Source organism: Equus caballus, chromosome 18 (assembly GCF_041296265.1).
Source record: "Equus caballus isolate H_3958 breed thoroughbred chromosome 18, TB-T2T, whole genome shotgun sequence".
In the NCBI taxonomy this organism is placed as follows: domain Eukaryota; kingdom Metazoa; phylum Chordata; class Mammalia; order Perissodactyla; family Equidae; genus Equus; species Equus caballus.
This window is the reverse complement of record NC_091701.1, coordinates 19,603,461-19,618,784: the sequence shown is the minus strand read 5'-3', so window position 1 is coordinate 19,618,784 and position 15,324 is coordinate 19,603,461. Positions and strand designations below refer to the sequence as shown.

At 37.3% G+C, this 15,324-nt stretch overlaps 1 protein-coding gene across 1 annotated transcript in view; it reads right to left on the bottom strand.

Moving 5' to 3' along the window:
• Positions 1 to 10,050: 10,050 nt before the first annotated feature.
• Positions 10,051 to 15,324, bottom strand: part of ACMSD (aminocarboxymuconate semialdehyde decarboxylase) — a 70,129-nt gene continuing 64,855 nt past the window's right edge. The window contains exons 9-10 of the mRNA XM_001489267.4: positions 13,863 to 13,961; positions 10,051 to 11,080 (exon numbers count right to left, since the gene is read on the bottom strand). Coding sequence (XP_001489317.1) covers positions 11,018 to 11,080; positions 13,863 to 13,961 — 162 coding nt within the window. The 3' untranslated portion in view covers positions 10,051 to 11,017. The remainder of the gene's footprint in view (positions 11,081 to 13,862; positions 13,962 to 15,324) is intronic.

The window sequence follows — 15,324 nt, the reverse complement described above, 5'->3', positions numbered from 1 at the left end:
TTTCTTTCTGTGTTCTCTCCTGCCAGAATGCTTTCATTTATGCTGCTCTTGCTGTGTTGAATACTCTTCCCTCTCCTCTTTACCTTTTAGCTCTTGTCTGCTCTTCAGATCCCAGCTTAAGCAACACTTCTGAAAATTCTCTCCCCAACTCTGACTAGGCCAAATCCCTTATTATAAGCTCTCTACACACTGTGCGCTTCTTCATAGCACTTGTCATGGCAGCAGTTTTATACTGATTTGTTGCTTTTTTGATACCTGTCTTCATAACTAGATTAGAAGCCCAATTGAAGGCAGGAACCATGTTTGTTTGTACTTACATTATCCCAGTATCTAACATGGTTTTTGGTACATAATAGGCCCTTAATAAATATTGTTGAATGCATGTGAATGAGTGAATGAAGACATAGTTCCTGCTCTCAAGGAAGTCCCAGTCTAGTGGGAAGATAGTAATTGCAATTCAAAATGAGAGGTATGTTCTATTAGAGATAGCAGCACACTTTTTAAAAAGAGGAGCTACTGATCAATGGTATCCCAAAGCCTAGAAACCACCACTTTAGGTCCTGAGGAATTTTGAGAGAGAGTAATATGATCAGGCATGTACTTTGGAAATTTTTCTCTGGCAGCAGGTTGGAAGATGGATTGTACCAGACAGCCCGGAGGCAGGAATATAAATCAGACATTATTTTAATAGTCCTGGTGAGGGATGAGGACCTGAATTTAGTTGGAAGCTACTGGGAAGAAGGAATAGATAAGAAATGAAAGATATAAAAGTGGTAGAATCTATGGGATTTATGACAGACTTGATATGGGTAAAGGAGAAGATTTAAGTGACTGGGTGATGCCATTAATCAAAGCTGGAGCTATAGGAAGTAGAACTAAATTTTGGGATAAAGGGTTTGAGTTACATGTGGGACATATGATTCTATAAAGTACCATGGTGATATCACTTTGATTTGTTTTTTATTGAGTTAATGATAGGTTACAATCTTGTGAAATTTCAGTTGTACATTAATGTTTGTCAGTCGTGTTGTAGGTGCACCACTTCACCCTTTGTGCCCACCCCCGACCCCACCTTTCCCCTGGTAGCCACTAATCTGTTCTCTTTGTCCGCATTTTTAAATTCCTCATATGAGTGGAGTCATACAGAGATTATCCTTCTCTAACTGGCTTATTTCACTTAACATAATTCCCTCAAGGTCCATCCATGTTATTGCAAATGGAATGATTTTGTTCTGTTTTGCAGCTGAGTAGTATTCCATTGTATATATATACCACATCTTCTTTATCCATTCGTCTGTTGATGGGCACTTAGGTTGCTTCCATGTCTTGGCTATTGTAAATAATGCTGCAATGAACATTGGGGTGCGTAGGACTTTTGGAATTGCTGACTTCAAGCTCTTTGGTTAGATACCCAGTAGTGGAATAGCTGGGTCATATGGTAGTTCTATTTTTAATTTTTTGAGGAATCTCCATACTGTTTTCCATAGTGGCTGCACCAGTTTGTATTCCCACCAGCAGTATATGAGGGTTCCTTTTTCTCCACAACCTCTCCAACATTTGTTACTATTAGTTTTATATATTTTTGTCATTCTAATGGGTGTAAGGTGATATCTTAGTGTAGTTTTGATTTGTATTTCCCTGATGATCAGCGATGATGAACATCTTTTCATGTGCCTATTGGCCATCCATATATCTTCTTTGGAGAAATGTCTGTTCATGTCTCCAGCCCATTTTTTGATCAGGTTGTTTGATTTTTTGTTGTTGAGTTGTGAGAGTTCTTTATATATTATGGATATTAAGCCTTTGTCAGATGTATGACTTGCAAATATTTTTTCCCAGTTAGTGGGTTGTTTTTTTGTTTCAATCCTGTTTTCATTTGCTTTGAAGAAGCTCTTTAGTTGGATGAAGTCCCATTTGTTTATTCTTTCTATTGTTTCCCTTCTCTGAGAAGACATGGTGTCCGAAAAGATCCTTTTAATACTGATGTCAAAGAGTGTACTGCCTATGTTTTCTTCTAGAAGCCTTATGGTTTCAGGTCTCACCTTTAGGTCTTTGATCCATTTTGAGTTTATTTTGGTGAATGGTGAAAAAGAATGGTCAATTTTCATTCTTTTACATATGGCTTTCCAGTTTTCCCAGCACCATTTGTTGAAAAGACTTTCTTTTCTCCATTGTATGCCCTCAGCTCCTTTGTCGAATATAAGCTGTCCGTAGAGGTGTGGTTTTATTTCTGGGCTTTCAGTTCTGTTCCATTGATCTGTGCACCTGTTTTTGTACCAGTACCATGCTGTTTTGATTACTGTAGCTTTGTAGTATGTTTTGAAGTCAGGGATTGTGATGCCTCCCGTTTTGTTCTTTTTTCTCAGGATTGCTTTAGCAATTTGGGGTCTTTTGTTGCCCCATATGAATTTTAGGATTCTTTGTTCTAATTCTGCAAAGAATGTCATTGAGATTCTGATTGGGATAGCGTTGAATCTGTAGATTGTTTTAGGTAGAACAGACATTTTAACTATGTTTATTCTTCCAATCCATGTACATGGAATGTCTTTCCATCTCCTTATGTCATCATCCAATTCTCTCAGAAAGGCCTTGTAATTTTCATTATATAGGTCCTTCACTTCCTTAGTTAAATTTATCCCGAGGTATTTTATTCTTTTTGTTGCGATTGTGAATGGTATTGTGTTCTTGAGTTCTTTTTCTGTTAGCTCGTTATTAGAATATAGAAATGCTACTGATTTATGCAAATTGATTTTATACCCTGCAACTTTGCTGTAGTTGTTGGTTACTTCTAAGAATTTTCCAATGGATTCTTTGGGGTTTTCTATATATAAGATTATGTCGTCTGCAAACAGCGAGAGTTTCACTTCTTCCCTCCCTATTTGGATTTCTTTTATTCCTTTTTCTTGCCTCATTGCTCTGGCCAGGACCTCCAGTACTATGTTAAATAAGAGTGGTGATAGAGGGCATCCTTGTCTTGTTCCTGTTTTCAGGGGGATGGCGCTCATGCCCATTGAGTATGATGTTGGCTGTGGGTTTGTCATATATGGCCTTTATTATGTTGAGGTAGTTCCCTTCTATTCCCATTTTGTTCAGCGTTTTTATCATAAATGGCTGTTGGATCTTGTCGAATACTTTCTCTGCATCTATTGAGGTGACCATGTGGTTTTTATTCCTCAGTTTGTTGAAGTGGTGTATCACATTGATTGATTTGCGGATGTTGAACCATCCCTGTGTCCCTGATATGAATCCCACCTGATCATGATGTATGATCCTTTTGATGAATTGCTGAATTCTGGTTGCCAAAATTTTGTTTAGAATTTTTGCATCTATGTTCATCAGTGATATTGGCCTGTAGTTCTCTTTTTTCGTGGTGTCCTTGTCAGGCTTTGGTATCAGTGTGATGTTGGCCTCATAGAATGTGTTAGGGAGTGTTCCATCCTCCCTAATTTTTTGGAATAGCTTGAAAAGGCTAGGTATTAAATCCTCTCTGAAAGTTTGGTAGAATTCCCCAGGAAAGCCATCTGGTCCTGGGGTTTTATTCTTTGGGATGTTTTTGATTGCTGTTTCAATCTCTTTCCTTGTGATTGGTCAGTTCAAATTGTCTGCTTCTTCTTGAGTGAGCTTTGGGAGATTGTAGGAGTCCAAGAATTTATCCACTTCCTCTAGGTTATCCATTTTGTTGGCATGTAGTTTTTCATAGTATTCTTTTATAATCTGTTGTATTTCTGCAGAGTCTGTTGTTATTTCTCCTCTTTCATTTCTGATTTTGTTTATTTGAGCTTTCTCCCTTTTTGTCTTTGTAAGTCTGGCTAGGGGTTTGTCAATTTTATTTATCTTCTCAAAGAACCAGCTCTTTGTTTCATTGATCCTTTCTACTGCCTTTTTCGTTTCAATAGCATTTATTTCTGCTCTGATTTTTATTATTTCTCTCCTTCTGCTGACTTTGGGCTTTACTTGTTCTTTCTCTAGTTCAGTTAGGTGTAGTTTAAGATTGCTTATTTGGGATTTTTCTTGTTTGTTAAGATGTGCCTGTATTGCAATGAATTTTCCTCTTAATACAGCTTTTGCTGTATCCCATAAGAGTTGGTATGGCATGTTATCATTTTCATTTGTTTCCAGGTATTTTTTGATGTCTTCTTTAATTTCTTCAATGATCCATTGCTTGTTCAGTAGTGTATTGTTTAGTCTCCACATCCCTGTGCCTTTCTCAGCTTTTTTCTTGTTATTAATTTCTAGCCTTATAGCATTATGATCGGAGAAGATGCTTGTTATTATTTCAATTTTTTTAAATTTGTAGAGGCTTGCCTTGTTTCCCAACATATGGTCTATCCTTGAGAATGTTCCATGTGCACTTGAGAAGAATGTGTATTCTGCTGTTTTAGGATGAAGTGATCTATATATGTCTATTAAGTCCAATTGTTTTAGTTTTTTGTTTAGCTCCAATATTTCCTTGTTGATTTTCTGTCTGGATGATCTGTCCATTGATGTGAGTGGGGTGTTGAGGTCCCCTACTATTATTGTGTTGTTTTTAATATCTTCCTTTAGGTCTGTTAATAGTTGCTTTATGAGCTTTGGTGCTCCTATATTGGGCACATAGATATTTATAAGCATTATTTCTTCTTGATGAAGTGTCCCTTTGATCATTATATATTGTCCCTCCGTGTCTCTCTTTACCTGCCTTATTTTGAAATCCACTTTGTCTGATATAAGAATTGCAACACCTGCTTTCTTTTGCTTGCTATTAGCTCGAAGTATTGTCCTCCACCCCTTCACTCTGAGCCTGTGTTTGTCCTTGGGGCTGAGGTGTGTTTCCTGGAGGCAACAAATTGTTGGATCTTGTTCTTTAATCCGTTTTGCCACTCTGTGTCTTTTTATTGGAGAGTTCAATCCGTTTACATTGAGGGTGATTATTGATGCATGTGGACTTAATGCTGTCAATCTGTCGCTCGTTATCTGGTTTTCCTGCATTAACTTTGTTTCTCATCCTGTGTGTTTTAGCCTACCCATTGACTACCGCAATTTCTTATGCTGGGTTTCTTAGATTTTTCCTTATTTATGTTTTGTGGCTCTGTTCTGTTTTTTAGTTTAGTGGCTACCCTGAAGTTTGTATTTAGAATCTCGTGTATAATATAGTCTATTCTCTGGTGGTCTCTTACTTACTTGGCCTAGACTGATTTAGTCCCTTTGCTCTTCCCCTCCTAAATTATTATTTTCATTTCTTATTCCAACTTGTGTTATGAGTTTGTAGTTAGAGTGATAAGATCATCTTTGCTTTGGTAGTTTCCTTACCGTTATCCTAATGCTATAGTTGAATATTTGCTATCCTATTCTGGTTCTATCTATCCATCTCTCTACTCTGTGGTTTGTGACCCCTTTCTCCCTTTTTTGTTTTTTCAGGTATGAGAGCCTTCTTGAGGATTTCTTGTAGTGGAGGACTTTTGGTTACAAATTCCCTTAACTTTTGTTTGTCTGGAAAAGATTTAATTTCTCCCTCATATCTGAAGGATATTTTTGCTGGATAGAGTATTCTTGGCTGAAGATTTTTATCTTTTAAAGTTTTGAATATGTCACTCCATTCTCTCCTAGCTTGTAAGGTTTGTGTAGAGAAATCCGCTGAAAGTCTGATAAGAGTTCCTTTGTAGGTTATTTTCTTCTGTCTTGCTGCCCTGAGTATTCTTTCTTTGTCTTTCCTTCTTGCCATTTGTACTACTATGTGCCTTGCAGTAGGTCTTTTTACATTGACAAATCTAGGAGATCTGAAAGCTTCCTCCACACACATTTCTCCCTCAACCCCTAGATTTGGGAAGTTCTCTTCTATAATTTCATTAAGCACACTTTCTGCTCAATTTTCCTTTCCACGTTCTCGGGAATTCCTACGATCCTTAAATTCTTTCTCTTCATTGAATCTGCTATCTCTCTGATATTTTCCTCATTCTTTTTAATTCTTAGTTCTCTTTCTTCCTCTGTCTGGAGCCATTCAGCGTGTCTATCTTCGATTATGCTAATTTTCTCCTCTATGGTGTCTACACGCGCATTCAGGGAATCCGTATTCTGTTTTATCTGGTCCATTGTATTTTTCATCTCTAGTAACCCTGTTTGATTCTTCTTTATAATTTCAGTCTCTTTTGTGAAGTAACTCCAGAACTCATTGGCTTGTTTCTCTATCTTTCTCTCTACCTCATTGAGTTTTTTGATGATAGCTACTCTGAACTCATTTTCACTTAGTTTGCCGATTTCCAAGTCCTCAGGAGTCAATTCTGTGTTTTTATTGTTTTCCTTCTGGTCTGGAGCTTTTACAAATTGCTGGATGGTAGAGGAGCAGTTTTTGAGCATGATGGTAGAATTCAGTTGCAGTTACAGCCTGTCACCACTAGATGGGGGTCGAGAGCTGCGTGTTCTGAGCTCTCCACCTTCAGGCAAGATGGCAGCGCCCAGTGTGGTTTGCCAGGGGTAGGGGCAGTTTCTCTCGCGTGCAGATCTGGATTCGGATCAGCTCTCGTTCTCTGGTCTCCTGGGGCCCTGGCTTGATGGGGTCCCTGCACATGAAAGCTTTGCCCCATCAGCGGGTTTCCACTGCACCTGTGGCGGGAGTCCTGGATGATCCCCCAGTCACACGGCCCCTCCCCCACTCCTTCCCTCACTCGTGGCAGTGACCCCAGTCTGGGAGGGAGCGAAGTTCTCTCTTACCCCATTCCAGCTCCTCCAGGGTGGCTACAGCCTCTCCGTTCTCTGTCTTCTCACTCTGTAGGTCTCTGACGGTCTTGGCATTAGGGGTCATTGGTTGAAATTCAGTTTTTCCGTTTCTTTGGTTTTATTTTGGAGGGGAGAGAGTCCCGGGTCAGCTCACCCTGCCATTTTGCTCCACCTCTCCAATTTTTTTTTTAATGCCTGAAGCTATTAGGACTTCTTGAAACATTGTCTTCTCTTGACTTCTGAATACCACTTTTCAGTTTTCTTCATACTTCACAGGTTCCTACTCAGTGCCCAATGCTGGCTCTTCCATCTGACCTCCAAGTATTGGCAAATCCCAGGCAGTAGTTTTGGGTTCTTTTGGTTCACTGCTCCACTTTTTCTCCAGGTGACTTCATCCAGTCTCATTTCTGTAAATACCTTCTATACACTGATGAACTCTCTCCAACCTGTCTTCTGAACTCTCCAGACTAGTATACCCAGCTGCTTACTGGATATTTCTACTTAAATGTCTAAGAAACATCTGAAATATAATAAGACTAACAACAAAATTGTTTAGTCTCTTCCCTCTCAAGCCTGTTTATCCCATAGTCTTCCTCATCATGGCAAATGATAATAAATCTACCTAGCTGCTCAGGAAAAAAAACTAGGAGTCAAGGCATCTATGTCTAAAGTATGGATGAGTTTAATACCATTAACTACATCTCAGAGACTAAATGTCCCCAGGATTATGTGCACAGAAAAGTCATAGTTTCTTTGATCTTTTCTAATGTCTTTTTAGTTTTTATTTCACTTATTTCCACTCTGATCTTTGTTATTTCCCTCCTTCTGCTAACTTTGGGCTTCATTTGTTCTTATTTTTCTAGTTCCTTGAGGTATAAAATTGGTTGAGATTTTTCTTATTTCTTAATGTGGGCATTTATTGCTATGAATTTCCCTCTTAGAATTGCTTTTGCTGCATCCCACAAGATTTGGTATTTTGTATTTCCATTTTCATTTGTCTCAAAGTATTTTTTGATTTCTCTTCTGATTTCTTCTTTGACCCATTCGTTGTTCAGTAGCATGTTGTTTAATCTCCACATATTTGTGAATTTTCAAGTTTTATTCTTGTAATTCTTTTGTAGTTTCATACCATTGTGTTTGGAAAAGAAGCTTGATATGATTTCATTTTTAAATTTATTAAGACTTGTTTTGTGGCCTCACATTTGATTTATCCTGGAGAATGTTCCATGTGCACTTAAGAAGAATGTGTATTCTGTGTCTTTTGGAAGGAATGTTCTATATACATCTCTTAAGTTCATCTGGTCTGATGTGTTGTTTAAGGCCAATGTTTCCTTGTTTATTTTAGAAAAGTCATAGTTAGAAAGCCCTTATCCACACCCAGATTAAGGAAGATTTCACTAATCTTTTCTCTTTTTCTTTTTTTTTTTTTGATGAGGAAGATTAACTCTGAGCTAACATCTGTTGCCAATCTCCCTCTTTTTGCTTGAGGAATATTGTTGCTGAGCTATCATCTGTGCCAATCTTCCTCTATTTTGTATGTGGGATGCCGACACAGCATGGCTTGATGAGCAGTGTGTAAGTCCACGCCTGGGATCTGAACTGGCAAATCCTGGGCCACTGAAGCACAGCACACGAACTTAACCACTATGCCACTGGGCCAGCCCCCTAGTGCCTGTATAGTTTCGTTTTCTTATAGTTAAATCTTTGATCCAATCAATGTTGGAGTTATCCTTATGTATGATGTGGGAAATGAATCTAATTTTATCACAGTATTGTTTGCAATAGCAAAATATTGGAAATTATATATATTGTCCAAATATACGAGATTAATTGAACAAACTATGGTGCGTGCACCTTTACATACATAGACACACACACTCAGATAAATACTTAGGAGTCAACCCTGATTTCTTTCTTTTCTTTCTCCCTCTTCCTCACATTCAGCCTATTATCAAGTGCTATTGGTTCTACCCACAACCACATCTCACCATCCCCATTCTACTACTCTTGCCCAAGTCATCATCATTTCTTGCCTAGTCTCCCTACTGCCATTCTTGACCTCCTTAAATAATTCTCTACACAGCTGCTAATGTGGTTAAAAAAAAAAGTCAGGGGGCCGGCCCCGTGGCTGAGTGGTTAAGTTCGCGTGCTCTGCTTCGCTGGCCCAGGATTTCACCGGTTCGAATCCTGGGCATGGACATGACACCGCTTGTCAGGCCATGCTGAGGAGGCATCCCACATGCCACAACTAGAAGGACATACAACTAAAAATTCACAACTACATACCGGGGGGCTTTGGGGAGAAAAAGGAAAAATAAAATCTTAAAAAAAAAAAAAGTCAGGACATATCACAGACCTATTTTTAAAAATTCCCATGGCTTCCTCTGAAGCTTAATATAAAAATCTAAACTCTTGACCATGACCTGCTTACCTGGCCACCTTTCTAGCTTTATCTCCTACCTCTCTCTTCCTTGCTCACAAGCTCTGCCACAAGCTCTTTCCTGCCTCAGAGCCTTTGTACTTTGTCTGGAAGGCTCTTCTTCATGGCTATTGCCTCCTATCACTCAAGCCTTAGTTCAAAGTCCTCTTTAAAGAGGCTTTCTCTGGCCCCACGATTTAATGTCTTATCTCCTATTCTTCCCCTGTTCACTCTCTATACATTTCCCTTTTTTAAATTTCTTCATAGTGTTCATCAGAGTAAGAAAAATTTCCTTCCTTCCCTCCTCTCCATTTCTCCTCTCTCTTTCTTCCTCCCTTCTTTATTTATGTTTCTTACCCTCCAGATTGTAGGCTTCATCAGAGAAGGAATTTTTTCCTTTGTGTTTACTTCTATATCCCTGGTGCCTGGAACAGTCTTTCAGCCCTGGCACATCACATAAACACTCTGGGAATATGAATATGCCCATTTATCTATCTATCTATCTATCTATCTATCTATCTATCTATCTATCTATCAAGCATGTTGAATAAAGTGATCAGGTTACCTTCCATAATAAAACACTAAGTAAACACTATGTTAAAAAGTGCTCAAATATAGAATGTTTAAAAAGGAATAGACATTTTTCCCAAATAGTGGGGAAGAAAAAAATAATAACATATGCTCCATGTTGTTTTGCTCAACTTTTTTTTTTTTAGGGAGATTGGAGTAATAAGAAGAGTGCTGAGTGGGTAGAGTCCTAGAAAGAAACAGGAGGAGTGAGAAAGAGATGGAATAATGAACTAAATAATGTGAAAATAGTGAGATGAGTGTAGTTTAGCAAAAATTAGATCAGTGCAAATTACATGCCAACACTCAACTCTTGATCTTCTGGGCTAACGGATGGGAAAAGAAATATGAAAGAATCTAAAGCAAGAGGGTAATTTTGAAAAATTATATTTGATTTTAGCATACATGCCAGAAGTACATGAACCACAGATGTTCATCACCCCTCCCAGGACCACGTTCATTTTCAGCAGCTCAAGTGGGATGACCATAAAAGAAGTAAGTAAAACAAGGCTACCCTGGTGTTGCCCTGTTCAACCTCCACAGCCAGCTTTACACACTCTACTCAGTATTTTAAATTAAAAGAGCTTCTGGTAAAAATAAATTACAGAATGCAAGTTTTCTCCAGAATGGCTAAGTTCTCATTCAGTCTGAAACCTGTGTTCCCATAGTTTTGCCTTTCTATCTGTTTCCCATCCTCCAATTCTAAACAGTTATGGATGGACTTCTAGACTCAGCCCAAGTTCCAACTTCTGTGAAGATCTGCTTAACAGTTTGAGTCCAAGGGAATTTTTCTTGTTGAAACTTCTGTGACACTCATGTGGAATTGCTTACTAATTATTCCACGAACATGTGTCTTGCTTCCTTAATTGGACTATAAGCTCCTGGGGGTTATGGAATATGTACATCATTTATTTTGTGGAATCTAAAGCATTCCCAGCTCAGTTCTGGGCTGATGGAAGGTGTTAAAAGTGACTAGAAATAGGTTATTGGGCCCTGTTCATATGCACTTGCTCAAAGTGGAAACCTACCTGAGCCCTCTAGGATGAATCTGGTTTTGATTTCTCCATATAAATCATTAATGACATTTTGCTTTTTATTTCTGCCATTAATTTAAAAAGCCCTGAGAAAATCATTTTTTATTTACACATGAATTAATATACTGTTTTTCAGAATGAAAACACATGAGTCATTTTTCTTATGAATAATTTAGAATATTTGGGGATATTCTATTTCTGGATAAAATAGTTCAAAATAGCATTTTACTAAAGCATGTGTGATATGTATTTAAAAACAAAAACAAAATAGCTTCTGGAAAGGTTGCTTTTGGAGTAAATTCGGTCATTCAAATAGTTTTCTCTCAAGACCCAAAAATGCTAGGGCGTTGCCAGCCTTGAGTTTGTCCTGAAAAAGAAAAGAAAAGGTTTTATTTTAAAGCATTATTAAATGGTTGTTTTTTGGTCCTTTATTGAGTGTCTTTATCAGGCTTTAAAAAAATCAATTCCCTAATGTGAGAAACAAAATATTAGCAGGTTAAACAATGAATCTCTTCACCCAGGTTTTGCCCCACTGTCTGAAAACTAAGTTTGCAATTTGGTTGTAGGAGAAAAGGAGAAGAATTATAAGGGGGAGAGCCCTCTTAGGAAAATGCTCTTCTTTGGAAATGTCTACAGGTCCCTCCAATGGGTTTTCAGGACTATTTGGAGGCAAATTCAGAGAAAAGGTACAGTGTAGGTCTGTGGGACAAGAGAGCTGGAAATAGTGCCCAGATGTCATCCAGCCATCCCCCAGCTTCTAGTCATATGTGTTGTCCTTTCACATGGCCCTGAATAAAAGTTAAGCTCTTCTGAAGCAAGAAAAGTGATATATAGATGAAGAGTCTCCGAATATTGTACAAATATGTACATTTATAAATTTCACATGAGAAAAGGACTGCCAAATTTTTCTTCACCTTCTCCCCAGCTACAGACTAGACCAGCTCCACAGAAAGAACTTCTGTGATTTGAAGGTAACTTTGTGATACCCTAAATGATATATGTCCGGTTTGCTAAGGGCAGGCACGTAGCTGAGGATGGAAGGAAACATGTATGGGGTTGTGTACCATCCATACCATTAATGTGTATCTGCATATCATGACCACTTCAGGGTTCTTGCACAGCCATGAAGAGTGGATTTGAGGCAGGGACCTCTTACTCAGGGTTCTTCCTTGATCCACACTTGGCCCATCCTCCTCTAATGGAAGATTTCAGAAGTGACTATTGCTGCGCTGAGAAACCATTTGCTTTACTTTTAAAAATAGGTTGGTACCAAGTACCCTTTGAAGGAGATACACTTTGGTGTCTTGGGTGGAGATCTGATCCTGGAGTCAGGAGATTTGGGTTGGGCACATGTGCTGTATAATCCAAGAGTTGTATCACCTTTGGCGAATCACTCAACTTCCAGGTCTTGTTTTCCTCCTCTGCATCTACATCGTGGACTGCATCTGCCTGTCTACTTCTCAGTATTGTGTTCATCAAATGGATTTGTTTACTTAATTTAAAATTTTTTTTAGTGAAATTTACCTTCACATGGTTCAAAATTCAAAAGGTATAAAATAGACACTTCCTTCCACTACTGCCACCCAACCACTACTTTTTCTTCCCAGAGTTATCAGTTTCTTGTCTGTGCTTCCAGAGATATTTTATGCATATATAAGCAAATGCTGATATTTAGGTATATAAATTTTTTGTTCACAAATGGATAGTATACTATACATAAATGGAAGTATCTGCATTGTTTTGCACCTTGATTTTTTAATTTAAAATATCTTTGAAATTGATTTTTAATATGCTTTATTGCTGTATAGATTCCATTGTATGGATATATTATTATTTATTTAAGTATTCCCCTGTAGGTTGTTTTCAGTCTTTTTATCACAAACAATGTTACAATGAATAACCTTGTACAGAATATCATGTGAATTTGTGACAGTATAAAATTTTTATGCAAGGTTTTTTGAAAACTTGAAAGTGATAAGCACATAAAATTAAATAATAAAAAACACATAAAATAGTAATTATTTTTCCATTAAAGTCTTAGTCATACTTGGATATGGATACTTAGAGTAATGTGGTTTCAGTTTAATTTTGGATAACTTTATAGAAAGTTTTTCATTTTCAACCCTTGTTGTAAAAAGTAAAAAAATCTTAGTACAGCTTCATACTTTAAAAAGTAAATATTTAACAATTCAACACTTTTAGTGCCTTAAGGTGGTGAAGTGCCAAAGGGGATGCTTTCTGTGTAAAGCAGTCTGAGCTTTCCCAGTTAATAACTTGCAATTAGTATGTATCAGAATGGACTCTTCTTGGCATCCATTAAGGTGTTTCAAGCCTACCGAGATTTGATGAGCTCTATCCTTAATGATTAAAGCAGAGAATTAGAGTCCAAGGGAACTTTTGGATTCTAGTTTAGAAGAAAGCCAAGAATTATACAAAAGGATTACGACAAAGACTTAGGTAAGATTTGTTAAGAGTTTATATATCCCCATATTTTCATTTTTGGCCATCTCTGATCCTATAATGGTTGGTAGTGAAGCCCTCAGGAAGAATTATTTTGTTGGGATTTGGGGGTGGGATGGCAAGGGGATGAGAAAAGAGAGGGAATCTGAGGACATTGTATTAAGATGTCCTTAAACTCATCTTGGTTCAGGAGCCTGGCAGTAGAATAGGCAATGGCAGCCATTATGGCACATTTACTGACCCTAAAAGTCAAATTCAGAAAGAAAAAAGTCAGTTACTGAAGGTTCTGGCTCCTTGAGTCCTTGTTAATCAAGACTTCAGTCTCAGTGTTCAAATAACTAGAATCATTACAACTTTGAGACTGGTAGATTTGTATCAGGACTATTAAAGGAAGAATTTAGACTTTTTCTTATTTATCTAACATGCAAACATAAATATGTGATGATATGCTTCTTTACAGTTTTCTTTCTAGGCTTTATGTATTTAGTTGTACTAGGTTGACTTTCAGCTTTTTTACTTTCCTTTGCCCTTAAATAATTTTCTATTTCTGGAAATTGAGTAAGAGTTCAAGGAGTATTAAGTGTAATGGTTCCCCTGTTCTTTGTTCTCAAGGATCAAAGTGCTCTGAAACCAAACACAATTAGAGCAGGAAAACTCAGGGAGAAAACCATGAAGAAAAAGGCATATACCTTTGTTTCAGCATCAAATTCTTCTATGGACTCTATCAGTTTCCCAGGTTCCAGCTCACCTAGTGGAAAGGGGTAATCGGTTCCCAAAATGACTTTATCCTGAAAAAAAGTTTCTTTTTAATCAGCAATTTTATAGAACATCAAACAACCTCCTGTAAATGTAATTCCATTTACCTATTACAAGCACGCCTGTGGTAAAATAACAGATTTCCTCCTGATTAATAGAACAAACTGATCTAAAATTTAAAAGATTTAACAGATTAAAAACCTATTCTGACATTTTCTCCAGTAGGTGTCACTATTAGGTCTCTTAAAGTTGCAAATCAACCCTCCTCCTCCCTTCTTTTCTTTAGATAACTGAAATACAGAATATGCAAATACAACACACAGGGCATTTACTAAATAAAACACATTAATGTCTTCAGATGAAATTAAGGATTACATATTTCTTAGAATGATACATTGCATAATTTTTGAAAACATACTAAGGTTGAGAAGGAAAAAATAGAGAACAACTGGATGAAAAAAGTAAAAAAACAAAAACAAAGCAAAAAACTCAACCCCCCAAACAATTCTCATTTCTATAAACTGGATTTTTATCTGTTTTTTTGAAAGATGTAGCTTTAAATATCCATTTTACACTTTGTATGATAAAGCACACAGGTGTGTCCATCTACAAACATGTAAAGCAATGTGTCAGGCAATGTGCTAGAATCTAGATTATCTTGGTCCATCAAACAGAGATGGTCCCTGTCTTCAGAGAACTCATAATCTAGTGAGAAAGAGAGTCATTAAATCCATAATGGCAGTCTATCAATATAAAAGAAGAAAAACACATTGTCTACCAGAAATTTTACTTCTAGAAACGTATCCCACTTATACACATATAATGGAAATATATACAAGGAAATTAATTGCAACATTATTTGTAGCAGCAAAAGACTAGCAAACTAAGCTATAGGATATCCAAAAATAAAAAGGAATGAGGAATGCTTACATAAGCTGAAATGGAATAATCACCAAGTTATATTGTAAAGAGGAATGATCTTGAAGTTGTATTGTAAAGAGGAAAAAAACGTCCAGGACAATGTGTCTGCTATGCTCATATTTCTGTTTAACAAGGGACCTGTAGACATAGAAATATGTGTTTGTATGTATCCAGTCTATTTCAGGAATGGTACCCAAGAAACAAGTAACATCAGTTATCTTTGGGAAAGAAGACTAGGATTAAGGGATGTGGGCGATCTCCCTTCTTTTTTTTTGGAGATAGAATTCAAATACCATAAAGTTTACCCTTTAAAAGTGTACAGTTCAATGGGTTTTAGTATATTCATGAATTCGTGTAATCATTTACACAATCTATTTCCAAAACATTTTTATCACCCCAAAAAGTAACCCCCATACCCATTAGTAGGCACTCCCCGTTCCCTCCTTCCTCTAGCCCCTGGAGGACACTAATTTA